The sequence below is a fragment of the Zonotrichia albicollis genome, chromosome 9, assembly GCF_047830755.1.
Source record: "Zonotrichia albicollis isolate bZonAlb1 chromosome 9, bZonAlb1.hap1, whole genome shotgun sequence".
In the NCBI taxonomy this organism is placed as follows: domain Eukaryota; kingdom Metazoa; phylum Chordata; class Aves; order Passeriformes; family Passerellidae; genus Zonotrichia; species Zonotrichia albicollis.
This window is the reverse complement of record NC_133827.1, coordinates 21,556,210-21,571,824: the sequence shown is the minus strand read 5'-3', so window position 1 is coordinate 21,571,824 and position 15,615 is coordinate 21,556,210. Positions and strand designations below refer to the sequence as shown.

At 46.5% G+C, this 15,615-nt stretch overlaps 1 protein-coding gene across 2 annotated transcripts in view; it reads left to right on the top strand.

Moving 5' to 3' along the window:
- Window positions 1-467: 467 nt before the first annotated feature.
- RYK (receptor like tyrosine kinase) overlaps window positions 468-15,615 on the top strand; it is a 55,100-nt gene continuing 39,952 nt past the window's right edge. For both annotated transcript variants that reach the window (XM_005489604.4, XM_074546942.1), the window contains exon 1: window positions 468-1,161. In XM_005489604.4, the coding sequence (XP_005489661.3) occupies window positions 483-1,161 (679 nt within the window). In that variant the 5' untranslated portion in view covers window positions 468-482. The remainder of the gene's footprint in view (window positions 1,162-15,615) is intronic.

The following is a 15,615-nucleotide window of genomic DNA, read 5'->3' as shown; positions in this document are numbered from 1 at the left end:
GATGAGAAGTATTGTATTTGTATTGTATTGGGAATGCACTGATGAGGGAAGGAATGATGAATCTGACTCCATGTTCTCAGAAGGCTAATTTATTATTTTATACAGAAAGGATACTTACAGAATGCTAAAAAGATAATAAAAACTCATGACTCTTTCCAGAGTCCCGACACAGCTGGGCCCCAATTGGCCAATGAGTGAAAACAACTCAGACCAGAATCCAACGAAACAATCTCCAAACACATTCCAAAGGGGCAAAACAGAGGAGAAACAAATGAGATAAAAATCGTTTTCCTTTTCTCTGAGGCTTCTCAGCTTCCCAGGCGAAAAATCCCGGGTGAAGGGATTTTTCAGAGAATGTGAATGCCACAGAGAAGGAAGGACCTCAAGCTGCGCCAGGGCAGGTTCATATTGGGCATCATGGAAAGGATGCCCAGGCATTAGAAGGGGCTGCCCAAGGAGGTCTGGAGTCCCCATCCCTGGAGATGTCCAAGGAAGGCCTGGACGCGGCACTCGGTGCTCTGGGCTGGGTGACACGGTGGGGACCGGTCACAGCTTGGACTCGACGTTCTTCGAAGTCTTCTCGGACCTCAGCGATTTTGTCGTTCCGTGACGGGCACTACGCAGCGAGCGGAGATGCTGTGTGTCCCTCCTCCCCTTCCTCCCGGCGCCGGGCGGGATGCGGGAAGAGGCGGGAAGAGCCGTGCGGGGGATCCCGCCCCTCCCGCCCGCGCTCAGGGGCCGCCCGCGGCGGCGGGAGCGGCGCGTGCGCGGGGCGGGGCCTGGCGGCGGCCGCGCCGTGCGAGGGTCCGGCGGGGCGGGGGGGTCCCGCCCGCTTCCCCCCGGCCCTGCGTCCGTCCCTCCGTCCCCGCGGAGCGATGGTGCCGCGGCGCCGCGAGCCCGGCGGGGGGCGGCGGGGCCGGCCCCGTGAGGCGGCGGCGGCGGGGGAGGCGGGCGCGGGGCCGCGGCGGGGCCGGCGGGTGCGGGGCCCGCGCCGCCATCTCCTCCGCCTCCTGCCGCCGCCGCTGCTGCTGCTGCTGGTGCTGCCCGCCGGCGTGCAGGGCCAGCCCGGCCTCGGCCCGCATGCCCCCGACTGGCCCCCCAGCGGCCCCGGGCCCAGCCTCAGCATCTACCTGAGCGAGGAGGAGGTGCGGCAGCTGATCGGTGAGTGCGCCCCGGGGCCCGGGGCCGGCGCGGGGCTGGGGCGGGGGAGCCCGGCCGCTCTGGAGGGGCTCAGGAGAGTTCTGCGCGCCGGGGTGGAAGTTGGGAGGGCTGGAAAAGGATGGGGAGCTGTGGGACTGGACTGGGAATGATGGGCGTTAGCAGGACCGGAGGTGGCTGTGGGGTCCAGGAGACAACTGGGGGTTTGTATGGGAATGTTGGGAGGGAAACAGATCTCGGATGCTGGCGAGGATGTGAGTGGGGGATGAAGGATCTCCAGGTCATGAGAGGATGGGGGTCTGTGGGTCTGGGATGGGAATGGGTGAATCCAGAGATTGGCGTGGGTTCTGTGGGAGTGGCTGTGAGCGGGGATGAAGGAGCTGGGGCTCGGGAGCGTGGGGGGCTCAGGCACTGGGGTGGGGATGGTGGGTGTCAGCACGACAGGGCTTTGCTGGGGGGTCGAGGAGACGGGGGATGTCTGTGGGACACAGATTTGGGGGTGCCGAGGAGGATGGAAAGGGTCGTGAGTGTGGGTGAAGGACCTGAAGCTCAGGAGGGGATGGAGAGCTATGGGATGGGTGATGGATGATCCCAGGGATCTGTGGGTTCTGTAGGTCTGGGGTCATGGTGAGAATAGACGAGTCAGGGGTCTCTGTGCTGCTTTGTGTGTGTGTGTGTGGTTAGGGGAAGAAAAGGCTTCACCCTTATGGTGAGGGGCTCCCCAGATTGGAGAAACCAGGGATGGTGTCCTGTGGGAGCAGGGTAAGCCCTGGGAGAGGTGAGTTCAAGCCCATGATTTAATTAGCCAGGCAAGCGACATGCAGAGGGCAGAGAGGAGACCTGGCAATAATTGGGTGTGTGTGTGTGAAAGGAATCTTAATTTCTAGGCAGGCTGACAATTGCTGCGCAAGGACTTGGAGGCAGTTCCTGAGGTCCCCCATCTGGCCCGCTGTGGAAGGCTTTCACAGGAGTTCTGTGCTTGGAGAGGCTGACTTAAACAAAGATTTGTTTTCTGTAGGCTTTGCCTTCCATAGGCTCTTGTTTAGAGTTGGTGGCTGGAGTCTCAAAACAAATCTGTTGGTGTCCCCAGTGATTTGTTTTTCCCAAGTGCCCTGTATCTCTGCAAGCTGGAAAACAGGCAGTGCAAGACTTTATTTACGTCAAATGGACAAAATAAAAATATCTCCAGTTAATTTGCCCTCTGTGAGCACGCAGCTGACCCAGGTCAGGGGATCTGGGGACTGAAGGACACTGTAAACATTTTTCCCTCATGGTTTGCCCTGGTGATCAGTGTCCTGCTGTTGTCATTTGTACGTGGCACATGCTTGCTGCCGGATGCTCTGGTACAGATAGAGGGTGAAAATGTCTTATTTAGCTTGCTGCTGAGCTGGAATTCTAAATAAGTAGTTAATCTTGGGAGTACTGAATGCTAAGGTTTGAGCTCTCCCCTGTCTAGTGTCTGAAATCTCTGTTAGTTGGATTTGTTCAGGCTTCCGTGGCACACTGACAGAATTATTCATCATGAAGTAGCAACTAAGGAGGCAAGATGTGCTGTTACTATTTTTTAAGCTAAATTTCTTCGTCTAGCCTCAGTTATGGGTGTCTATTACTACATGGCTGAAATCACTTACTACTCTGTGACTGGTTTATATCACTTTTAGTATCTGACATGAATGATCTATTCTGCCTCTGTGACCCCAGAGACTTAGATGAATTGGAATCTAATGTGGAGGTAAACTGGGGCTTCCTTCAGTTAGTGGGGTTCAAATCACTGGAAATCTGTTGCAAACTAAAATTCCACGATCTAAATTGTGTTGTTGGCATGAGCAGATTTAATTTTAGGGGTATCTCTACACGTGCTGTTGGCTGTAGGTGAGATGTAGTTTTAGTTTAAGGAGGCATTTAGACATAGGCCAATTTATCAATAACTTCACGTATTCTTTTGGCAGAAGAAAATCCAGAGGGACAAACAGTTTAGTTCCAGGTGTTCACAATTCTGAAAACAAAGCCAGCTTTTGACACGTTCCATTTAGGAGTATCTGATTGGGATTTACATACAATCAAGTTCATGGTTTAAGGTCTCATGCTGATGTGTGAAGTTGCAAAGGGCAGCGAGGGGGTTCAGCTTCTGGAACTCCCCCGAGAGAAGCTGTGGGTCAGCAGATGCTGGGACAGTCAGTCACAGGGGATAGGAAAATGAGGTTGCTTGTGAAGTGAAGTGTTAAGTTCAGTGAAGCTGCTAATAGAAGCTGGATTCTTTCACCTTTTGTCTCTAAACAATCTCGTGTCTGCTACTGTCTTGCTGTGGCTGAGCAGAAACTCTCAGATTTTCTGCTCATAAACCCAAATGTTACGTGGAATTACTACAGTTACTACAGCCTGTGCTGTTTTCCTGCTTCTAAATATCACCCCTGTACATCTTTGGGTGGCAAATTTGATTAGGAATAAATGTAAGCACACATGTGGCTGCTGAATCAGTCACAGACAGTGATGCAGAGCTGGAGCATCCCAGGGTCTGGTGGAAACTCTGTGGGGCCACATCCCCATGTGGTCTCTCCATCAGCCAGGCTGACACGGTTCAGTGCAGTGTCTGGTGCTGCTGCTTTCCCCAAACCCAGAGTTCAGTGTCTTGCACAACCATGGTTGTGTTTTAATCAGGCTGTGGCTCTTGGAAGTGAAATAGGAACTTGCTGCAGATTATTTGTGGCTGCTGTTCTTTGTGGCACAGAGGAAGGACAGAAATGGTGATTTACAGTGAAAACTGCCTGCTCCTTTCCTGTGTGCTCACGCCAGATTTCCAGCGTCGGGCTGTGGAATCCTGGCCATGTGTCTGCCTTAGGAGGAATTGTTTTGTAGTCTTCAGGACTTTATGTAGAAGAAAACTAGAGGAAACTGGCTCGTCTTGTTGTGTGAGGTGGATTTTTATTTCGAAACACTGTGGATTCTCAGGGTCTGAAAGCAGGACTTGCTATATGGCAGGCATATGGTGTCTCTGTCAGAAATATCTCTTGCCATTCCCATGGAAAATATCCCCAGCCATTCAGGCTACAAGCCTTTGGGAAAAATAATCTGTGGTTTTCACATAGTTGAATGTGTCAGATTCCACTTACACCAGGCAGGATTCAGCACTAGAGGGGATGGAGTAGGAAGGAGTTGGCTGAGGTGACTCCAGCAATGGCAGCAGGAGGCAGAGGTGTCATGGATGAGGTTCAGGGTGAGGGGGAGTTGGGCAGGAGGAAGGGAGGTGCTGCTTTTTGGGGAGAGACATCCAGAGCACCACAACCATTTTAGGGGTGTCTGTGAACTCTCTTAGCACCGTAATCTGTAGCTTTTTAGAGAACCTTTTTGGGCCTGTGCTTAGACCTGACAAAAGCTTTGTTAGTCCTACATAGTGACTGAACAGGTGTGAGAGCACCACCTGATCCTGTCCCTTTTTCCAGTGCCCACCCTGTGGTGCTGAACATGCAGGTGGTGTGGAGTTAGTGATGAGTTGCTCAGTAGGAGGTCTCTGCTTGATTTAGTGACTTTCATTGCAGTTTTCCCATGAAGTCAGAGTATGGTGTTTGCCTCATGTTGAAATGCTCCATTGTTCTGCTTTTCTCAGGATCCTGGGATGTGAAGGCTGGTGTATCCCTGTTTTGCAGATGCCAATCTAAGGTTTAGAGAATAAGGTAGAAAATACTCATTATTATTAGATAGCTCACTTTAATAATTAAGGATTGGATCTAGTCTGTTTCAGAACACTGTTATTTGGCACTTTGTGCATTCCTGGTGTATCTTTTAGACCTTGATTGTGAGTTCCCAGCAGTTCAGCCTCACAGGTTGTACCCTCTGATTCTGAGGAGCAGAATCAATAGCTGCCTGTGAAAACTTGGCTTAAGCAGCTCTCCTGGCATTGCATGCTGTTCTTTTGCAGCATTCATGGCAGCAGTCAGGTGCTTAAGCAGTGAGGACAACCCTTTCTGTCCCTGCAGGGGTTTTTTTGGAGGCTACGTTCCTTTCAGCTGTGAAATGGGTCCTGTGGACAGCCCTCCTGTCACATGGCTCTGGATCTTTGTAGGAGTCTGGTCTGGATGTTAACTGAGACTTTAGTCCCATGGAGGGAAAATACCACCACGTTATTGTGTAACTAAGAATGCATGTATATGGGGGGCTAAATTAGAATTGCAGGGGAATTTTAAAGTCAGAAGTCCTACAATGTTTACATTGAGTTTCCAAATTTAGTGTTCTCTGGCCTAGTTTCTTCTGAGCAATCACTGAATGCTGTCTGTTGTTAGTTTTATATTTGCACTCACTCAATTACAGAGTTAAATTAATTTCACTTCTGTGACTTGTACTTATGTGTTCTAGAGTTTCATTAAAAGCCATTGTGCAGTTTACTAAAATGAGTTGTCTGGCTGCAAGATGCAGCATCGATGCAAAATCTCTTAGAGCAGAGGGTTGTTTGTTTGGTTTGTAAATTGAGGTGGTGACTCACAGGGTGGTTGAGGTTGGCAGGGACCTCTGGAGGTCATCTGGTCCCACCCCTTGCCCAAACTGGGCCACCCGGAGCTGCTTGTCCGGCACCACATCCAGGAGCTTTTGGACATCTTAGAGGATGGAGATTTCACCACCTCTGTGGGCAGCCTGTGCCAGTGCTCAGTCACCCTCTCTGGATGAATTTTTCTTGCTGCTCAGGCTGACCCTCCTGTGTTTGTGCCTGATTTTTGGATCAGGTGGGAAGAACCTGCTTCCTTCTCTCTGCACACGCCTTTGAATATTTATATACATTGATGAGATGCCCCTGAACCAGCTCTCCACAGCTTTCTCAGTGTCTTCTCATGGTAGAGGTGTTGCAGTTCCTTTAATCCTCTTTGTGGTCCTTCACTGAACCCTCTCTTGTAGTTCTGTGACTCTTTTCTTGGGAAACTCCAGGTGTGCCTTCACCAGAGCTGAGCAGAATCCTGGGAAATTAGAGGCCAAGTGCAATTTCATATGTTAGAAATGGAGTCTAAGCATCATCTTATTGCAGCAGATGATAATTGTCTTCATTTTATACTGTGAAACATCTTTGTTGATGTCATTGTTTTGGGGAGTTGGCCCCAGACAGGAGCTCCCATCAAAAGTGCTTTATGGTACTTGCACAGCATCTATAGTGGCTGGAAATCCTCTTGTTCCTTTGTTGCCTGATTGTTATGAAAGGGAGCTGAAAGTGTGTATTCTTTGTGATTTTTGAAAAGCTTCAGGGCCTTGTGAAAATCCCACTCAGCCTGCTTGGACAGAATCACAGCCTGGAGCACCACCAGCCAGTCAGTGCTATGCTCTCTGAGAGTTGTTAGCAGCACCCAAGATCATTTTCTGTGGGAGTTGGGGAACTCACAGGTATTGGAAAAAATGCAGCAAAGTTTTTCCAGAACTCACAGGTACTGGAAAAAATGCAGCAAAGAGCCTCTGAGGTTGTGGGAGGATGAAGGAGATGTCCCCCAAGGACAGATGTTTGGGTACTCCAAGGTATAAAAGCAAATGTGTGTGTGGTACAAGAGTTACAGTTCAGGGTCAGGTTCTCTTGATATGTGTTCTGAAATCTTCCTTTCACAGCTTTTAAGTGCTTGGCTTTGAAGAACAGAAGCTTTTTGCAGGCTGTACTTTTCCAGTGTTCCACATGCCTGTCTTTGCAGGAGTACAAAATCCCAGTTCATGGCACCAGTAGAAAGGGAAGATTTACATAGGTGCACACCTGGATGGAAAGTGCACTTCTAATCCTGGCAGACACCACACACTGAAACAAAACTGAGCTGCTGAAAATGTTCTGCTATATCCAGTGAAGTGCAGGTGCTGCTTTTAGGATAATAATTTTGTTACCTCACTCTGTAAAGCCCTTTAGCCCACTGCCAGTTTGTGAGGGGTGTGCAGTACGGTGGGTTTGGGATTGTGGGTGGGTTGTACCCAGCCTGCTGTGGGGCTGGGGACAGGCAGATGTTCAGGGCTGTGCAGCAGCAGCAGGCTGGGACAAGTTCCCTGCAGCAGCCTGTGTTCTTCTGGAGCCTCCCATTGTGCCTGGGTGTCTGTCTGTTTGATTTACCTGTGTTCTGGAACCTCCCATGGTGTCTGTCTGTCTGATTTACCTGTGTTCCTTCTGGAGCCTCCCATTGTGTTTGTCTGATTTACCTGTGTTTCTTCTGGAGCCTCTCATTGTGCCTGGGTGTCTGTCTGTCTGATTTACCTGTGTTCCTTCTGGAGCCTCCCATTGTGCCTGGGTGTCTGTCTGTCTGATTTACCTGTGTTCTTTCTGGAGCCTCCCATTGTGTCTGTCTGATTTACCTGTGTTCCTTCTGGAGCCTCCCATGGTGCCTGTTGGTCTGATTGACCCAGTGCCATGGTTCACATCCATATTGAGGTTTCTGAGACCAGCTGCAGTTGGGGCTCCTCTGTCCCCTTCCATTCTGTTACCTCCCCTTTAGCTTGCACACTTTTAATAACAATTTAACCATTTCTTTGGGGATGTGTAAAATTGTATAATCCACTGCAATATTGTTAATGCTTGCAAACCTGCAGAAGAATAAGCTTCTAGAAGCTTGAAATAGCCAGTGTAAGGCCTTCCTCCTAGAGGAGGCAGCCTCTGGGCTGGGTTAGGATTGCTTTGAAACCATATTCTGTGATGCCACTAAGGCAGAAGTCTGAAATAAACTTCAGGCCTTGTGTGTGTTGATCTGCTCAGCGTTGCTGAGGTGGGTGGTTGATTTCTGAATCCTGCTTTACCACATCAGCTGTTTTGTTGGGATTTACAGTGCTGGGGACTCTGTCTGAATCCTGCCTGGAGAAGGCTCTTTCCTTCTGGAAATTGGTGTTCATGGGGGACTGCAGGGGTGGAGTGCAGCTGGGCTGCCTGGTGCAGCTCTGTCTGTGCTCAGGCCTGGGAGGAAACAGCCATTTCAGCTCCCCAGAGGCCAAGGGCTGTCTAGTGATAAATGTTTGTGGCTCTTGTAACATTTGTGTGTCAGGGACTTGGAAGAAACCTGACCTCTGAAGGCTGTCCTGGTGGTGGTGAGGGGAAAAATTCCCGAAGCTGCATTCCTCCCTCCTGTGACTTTACACCTGCATTCTGTTTGGCAGCATCCTATTTATCACTGCTGATTGTTTGGTCTCTTTCTCCCTCCAGTGCACAGACAGAATGGAAACGAAAGAGAGGAAATGGAGGCACAGCTCCCTGCATGCAGGAGAAAAGCCAGCAAGAAAGGCTCAGGATACTGAGAGGAAGGCAGGGACCGAAACTGCTGCTAAACACCACCTGCACAGAGGGAAATAAAGGAGATAGGGATCATGTTCACAGGCACACAAAATCCCAGGGTGGTGTTTTCCTGGGAGTGGGAGCTGTGCAGGCAGCTGTACTGTACACTCTGGGTATTTTAAACCATGAAGCCTCGTGTTTTTCTCCTCCCCTTCTGCTATTCACGGTTGTGTTTGGATACTGGAAAAGGTGAATTAATGAGACAAATTCCAAATGTGTTGATTCATGGTTGTGCTGAGCTCTAGTGAAATGACTCGATGACTAATTCCTACCTGAAACTCTCCAGACTGGAATATCATGGAGGCTTCTACTTGGAGTCAGAGTTACTCCTCTGTACTTTAGTGTGCAGGATTGAATCCTACTCGAGGTCTCAGCCATGAGAGCAGGGAGTACAGGCTGAAGTACATTTAATGAGTTGTGCCTGTTGAATTGAGCTCTTTTCCCTTTTTCCCCCAGAATGGCAGCAGCACCAGCAGCTCCCATGTGGGGATGAATGCTAACACTCTCTGCAAATGCCTTGTGGTGGCACAAAGGGCTCGATGGCAGAGGCTTCAAAGGCATTATTGCTCTTCCATCGCTGCCTTTGTCCTTCTCTCAAGCGGATAACTCACATATTTGCACTGACTGCTCCGGAGAGCTGCGAGCAGAAGCAGCAGCATGAAACTAATGTGATGCTTTAGAATTTCCCTGCCACTTACTGGGTGTTGAATAGCTGTAATTAAATTAACCAGTATATTGATTTCAGCACGCTGCTTGGGAAAGAGCAGAGCAGGAGCACAGGCATGAGAGCTGCAGCTTGGAATGTTAGAGCAGATTAATAAACTAATGATGGTTATCCTCTCCAACCTGTTTGGGCCTTTATGAAATAAGTTGATGGCCTTGCAGAATAATTCCTAATAAAAGAAAAAAATACTAAGCTCTGTAGGCTTAGAGATGGTCACAGGAGTGAGCAGACCTGGCTTGGTTTGTTTAGAGTTTGGTTTTTTGTTAAACAATCAGTGTCATTCTGATGAAAGTGTTCAAAGCATCTCAAAAGATGTGGACAGTCCATCATCCCTTCAGCAATCCCTTTGGGCACAGAACCAGGAGTACAGACTTCAAAGCTGAGGGATCTGAAGTGGGTTTTTTTGGTGTTTTAAAAACTTCTATTCCATTTTAAGTCTCATATAAAAAATAAAACAATACAAACATTACAATTCACATGGTCACAATCAAAAACCAACTATTTCTTTATTACAATATACTAGAAACATTTCTTAACCTATCAACTTTTACCACACTATACCACAGATACCTTAAAATAATCATCTAAAATTACCTCTCATAAATCCTACTACAATATCTTTCATAGTTCTGTTTCTCTAAAATATCTAATATTTTTTACAAAACCACTTTTTAAAACTTATTTCTAATTCTATTTCTCTCTCAACAATATCTGTCCTATTCCATAGCATTTCTAAATCAACATTTCTTATCTCAAAATGTACATACAAATACACACTAGATGAACCTTCTATCAAACTTTAAATGTTTTCTATAAATCCATTTCCCACATGAAGCACTGAGGGAGGGGGTGGATCTGTTCTTCCTAATGAATATTAAATTTATTTTTACTCTGTCAGGTCCTCATTACTGGAGTAGCCATGGCACTGGCCCACATGCTCTTCTGGAGGTGACTTAGGGTCTTGTCTAGAGGGATAACTAAATCAACATGTGGGTGCATTGCTGTAACTAAATGAAATAAAAAGAAAAAGGCACAATTTCTCTGGGTAGGTGACACATGTTATTCACAAGCCCAAATGACACCTGGCATACCTCTGTGGTGGTGTTTTAGCTGGGAAGGTGACAGCAGCTCCCTTCCGAAGCTTTGGGGCACTACTGAGCATTTGATCAGAGATTTTATTTTGAGGGCCATGCTCTTGGCAGCTGCAGTTCATGAGAAGGAAACCATTTTTCTATTCTCAATGTTTGCTTTCATTGTAATTCAAAAGGAGCATCAAACTTCATATTTCAGTAATTATGAGATTTGCCATAGCTGCTAAGTTAAATTTTTATTTCATAAGTACACCTAAGAATAAAGTTCTTTTATTTGTTCCATAGTTAGATCTATTTTTTGTATTACTGAGTTTCCTTTCAGTTGCTTCCTACCCTGTACCTGTGCCATTCCTATTCCCACTTGCCTCATTTCCCCTTGCCCTGTGTGTAAATTCTTGCCACTAATTTTCCTCTGCCTTCAAATGTCCATTTTGTTCATCTCTGCTGCATTTTTCCTTTGGAATTGGTGCTTCAGGTAACTCATGTGCACCATCCTGCCCTATTAACAGCAACGTGACTGCTGTTCTGCTGAGTTTTCTAGGTTTTCTTTTTTTTTCCTGCAATGGCCAAATTTTATTTAGAAAGGTGTTCTCTCAGGAGCAGAGTCCACTTGCATTTTGCTCTGAGGTGAGATACATGGTTTTGGTTTGGGTTCCTGGGTCATTTAACTATTTCTGCAGAGATCTGTATATCCTATCTAGCAGAAAAGTGGAGATTTTTCTTTTTTAGGTGAAGGTGAGAAGAACAAGCAGGGGGTTGAAATGTAGTTGTTGCTGTTCAGAGACAAATAAAGGGTAAGCAGGTGGGTCCTAAGAACAATAAATATCTTCTGTTTAGTATGGATGGAGTTAAATATTGATTGTGCTTCAGCAGGTGGCATCTCCTAGGGGAGCTTCTTCCTGTGGAAGTGAAGTCCTCCCTCTGACTTTCCAAAAGGATTTTTTCCTTTCTGTGGAAAAAATCCCATTTGCCTGAGGTGTTGAATTTGCAAATTGTATTTAACAGTATCAGTGAGGTGAATTGGGGGTGAACTGCCTGTGAAGATTCACAAGGACTTAATGAGAGCTCTCAGGAAGAGTTTCTCTCCCATTTGCTGGATGTTGGGAAGCTTCCTGCTAAGATTTCCTGCCGGGGAGTCTTGGTCGGTTTTCAAGGGTGCATTAATCGCCTTGAAGTTATGTTGGGTATTTCCTCAAATTGAATTGTTGTATTCCCCCTCCAGCTCATGAGAAGTTAACTCTGCCCAGGTAACAAATAACCCTAACCCATGTTCCCTCTACTGCTGCTCCTTGGATGAGCTTGCAGAGGGGTGAGTATTGCTGGGTTTATGCTGCAGTTTTGTCTTTTGGCTTGACCTGATCACCATCCTTTGACAGTCCCTGGTGCCTGTGTTAGGAGACTGAAAAGCTGCTTCTTCATCATCTCCATGTTGCTGAAGCTTTAATTTGTTGTTGCCTTTTTTATTTTTAGTTAACTTTTCCACGGACTCCCAACGTGTAAGGTGTTTAAAAACAAGTATTTCAGCCCAAAATCCTGCCCAACAGCTCTAACTGACAGACTGTAGCTTTGTGGAAAGCTAAAGTCAAAATGCAGGTGAAAGGCTGTGGTTAGTTACTTGTTTTATTAAAACAAAATTCACTTTATTATTGTATACACTGGATATGCACAAATGTAGGTATTTTTTTGTGTGTTAATATTTTCAGAGGCTTAGTATTGCATTCCCAGTGGTTTGCTGTTTTCTAAGCTAAATCGATCTATGTGGATCAGTTTGCATTTTTTTCCTCTTTGAACTCCCAGCTGTAGTTTCAGCCCTGGGCAAAGCTGATTGTTGAATTAATTAAGTACATTCAAACTAATGAGGCTTGTTCTGGGAACGTGTTCTTTCTACCCTGTAAAAAGAAAAGGAAGTTTCAGTAGTCAAGAGCTGATTTTTCGTTCTGCAGTAACATTTCCTTCTGTTTGGACTGTATTTTCCAGTGGACATTTGCAGAACCTGCTGCAAAACCAGCAAAGTTTAGCATTTCAAGTCAGTGTTTCAGACTTAGGGTGCACTGTAAATTAAAGCAAAATTGAAATAAAAAGCAGCTGTCTTTTTCAGCAAGGTAGGTTATTATAACTCACTGAACTGGGTAAATCTTGCCTTTAATTGGTTTCAGTGGCTGTGAGTCAGGATCAGGAGTGGCTCTGCTCTGGGTGGGCTGTGGTGGTTTGATGTCACTGCAGAGATTTCTCAGCTGCTGATGAAGAAACTCTTTTAAAATACAGACTAAAACATTAAGAAAACAACCCCCAATTTCAGTCATTTCTCTGCTGGGGAGCCACTGGACAGAAAATTGTCAGCAATTGTTACCAAACTGCTGTTAATGAAATGCTGCTTTTTGCAAAGCAGCAAAAATAATAGGAAACTCTTGCATTGTACACTCAGGAAACTCTTTCATTGCACACTCATTTTGTATCTCCTCTTTTAAGATGAATCTGCCAGAATTATGTTATGGAGATTTCAAGTGATTTAGTAAGAAAGTGCAACCTCAGGTAAAAGATTCCTAAACACCGCTGTCATCTTTAAGAACGTGTAAGTACTGATGCATATTGCAGGATATATTTTCTTCATAAAAATAAAACCCGATTTTCCCATGGTGGCAGAAGCAAGTTTCTTTTTTATATTGTGCTTAAAATGAAAAAAAAAAGAGTTGAAGCTAGACTGCATTTGCACAGGGGCATTTGAAAAGAAGTGTTTTGTTAGGCTGCTAGACTGACATGATTCAATTTTGTCATGAACACAAGGGCTGCCCAGCATCTTTGGCATCTAGGAATGAAAGTTGGCCTCTCCCCTTCCTTTCTGAGCTTCTTCAGATGCTTTGTTATGTTAAACAGTGCAAAGAATGACAGATTTTCTCTATGCTGCTGCTTAAATTTACCTTTATGTTTGCCTTCAACTTTAATTTATTCTTTCAAGTCTGTGCCCAAGGTACAAAGATGGGGAAGTTAATAACAAGATTTAGAGGTTGCCTGGGTGAAAGGTTGGTGCTTTTGCCTCGAAATCCAGCAGAGCATTGCTCTGAACTGATTTCATGTGTGTTGGTGTAGGTTAGTCAAGTCCAAGTAAGGAGAAACCAGATCCTTCTGTGCTGTGCCTTGTCTGCATATGGACTTGTTTAGGGAGCTTTGCCAAAGCAAAGCTGCAGCCCAGCTTTTAAACTGGTCAGAATTGATCACCAATATTCTGCTTAAACCAACAGAAGCTGCTTTTCCTCCTCTGTGTTTTGTGATATTTCTTTGTAGGGCTCTCTACCCCTTTCTTTATGTTTTGCCACTTTGCCTAGAAAATTATTGAGGAGCTGACAATTTCCTGTAGCTGTTTGTGTTGCATCTGTGTTTTCCTCTTAGAGCCACCTGTTTTCTCCTTTTATTATTCCATTTAGGACACAAAACATTAAATCCATCTTGGATTTGCCTTACATAGTGAAAGAATTGAGCACCTTCAGAGGAACCCAGCATCTTGCAGAATGACATTTTCTCATTTCCCTCCCCTCACCCATCAGTAAGGAGGGTTAGGTTTAGTAGTTTACTGAGCATTCTTGAAATCTGAAACAACTGAGAAACTAGAACTTGTTTCTCTTTTCCTCTGCAGCCTGCTACCTCAGCTGGTGCATCTTATGCTGCTGCTGAATTTGGAAGAGATTTACACTAAAAAACTGCAACATAGAGGTTTCTGTTTGAGGCTGTGTATTGGCAGTGACCTGCTTCATTTGATGCCATTTTTCTAAGTTACCTGTGTCCAAAGCACGCTTTGGAAAAACCTTACAGCATCTGATGAAGTCACAGGGCTGTTTCAGTGTCAGCTCCATCTAAGTGCTGCTGCAGTCTCACCCTTAGTGTGGGATGCTCCTGGGCATCTTCCCTAATCCAGGGAGTTTAACTCACTGAGGAGTGTTCCCCCACTTGTTTTCTCTCCCTGCATAGTGTCAGCTTGACTCCTTGCACTTGGCTTGCTAAAGGCTTAAATAAGGAATGTTGCCAGGCTTGTGTAAGTTTGCAAGTCTGAAGGAAAAGGGGGAAATGCAGAATTAAGCAGTTCTGGGTTCAGCTGTCACGGTGAGTCTCAGATCCCACACCCCATCAGTGAACCAGGGCTCTGGCTCTCACTGCTGTTCTGTGCAGTGCCCCGTGAGATTCCTGACCTGCCTGTGCCTGGAATGTGCTGCAACTCCCAGGATCAGCCCTGGGCTCCCCTGTGCCTGCAGAACACACTCGCCTGCCTGGCTGCCTGCCTGCCTGCAGCACAGCCTGGGGCTTTTTCTCACTGGCAGGTTCAGCTGCAAAGTTCTGTGTGTTTTGCTGGCCTGATGGAGATAAATTATACAGACAGAGTGCTTGGAGAATTCAGGGTTGAGGTGGGGAGGTAGTGAGGGGATGAAAAATTAGAAATGGAAGGATGATCTGGAAGCACATCTGTCCTGTGGTGAATTGGAGGTGGGGAGATGGGAGCTTGCTTGTCTGGGGAGGACCCTTAGCTGTGCATGGGAAAAGGAATTTTGTCTGATTTCACTGATGGGAAAAGATGTGCTAGAGGGGAAATGTTTTAATCATTGATAAGCTTAAAAGGGGAAATTACTGTACTGTATTGAAACTAACATTTCCCAAGGGTGTATCCATCTGTTTCCAGGCTTGGAAAAAACATTGACCCAGATTCCTAGGAGAAAAACTGTCTAGTGAGAAGAGATTGGGAGATACTGCCTGTGAGTTTAATCACAGAATCATGGAAAGGTTTGGGTTGGAAGGGACCTTAAAACCCATCCAGTCCCACTCCCTGCCATGGGCAGAGACACCATTGCACTAACCCAGGGTGCTCCAAGCCTCATCCAACCTGGCTTTGGACACTTCCAGGGATGGGGCAGCCACAGCTTCTCTGGGTAACCTGTGCCAGGGCCTCACCTCCCTCTCAGGGAACAATTCCTTCCCAATATCCCATCTAACCCCACCCTCTGGCAGTGGGAAGCCATTCCCCCTCGTCCTGGCGCTCCAGCCCCTTCTGAAAGGTCCCACTCCAGCCTGTTTGAGGAACTTCCTGAAGTTTGTGACCACGAACACTGGAAGCACAGAGGATCTGCTGCTAAAGTGTCACTGTGTCCTTGGGTTTGAGTCCTTCCCTAGGCAGTTTCTTTAGCTCCCTGATGGGAACAGGACTCTGAGCCAGACAATCTTTGGCCTTTTTTTAGGAATTGTGAGCTGTAGTACAGAACCTCTGGAATTACTTTTCTATGCCAGTCTTGAAGCATAATGTTTTAAATACAACACAGCATTGATGCTCATGCAGCTCTTATATTTTGCTTATGAAGTTCATATAATTATTGTCTCCTGTTAGTGTGGAGCTT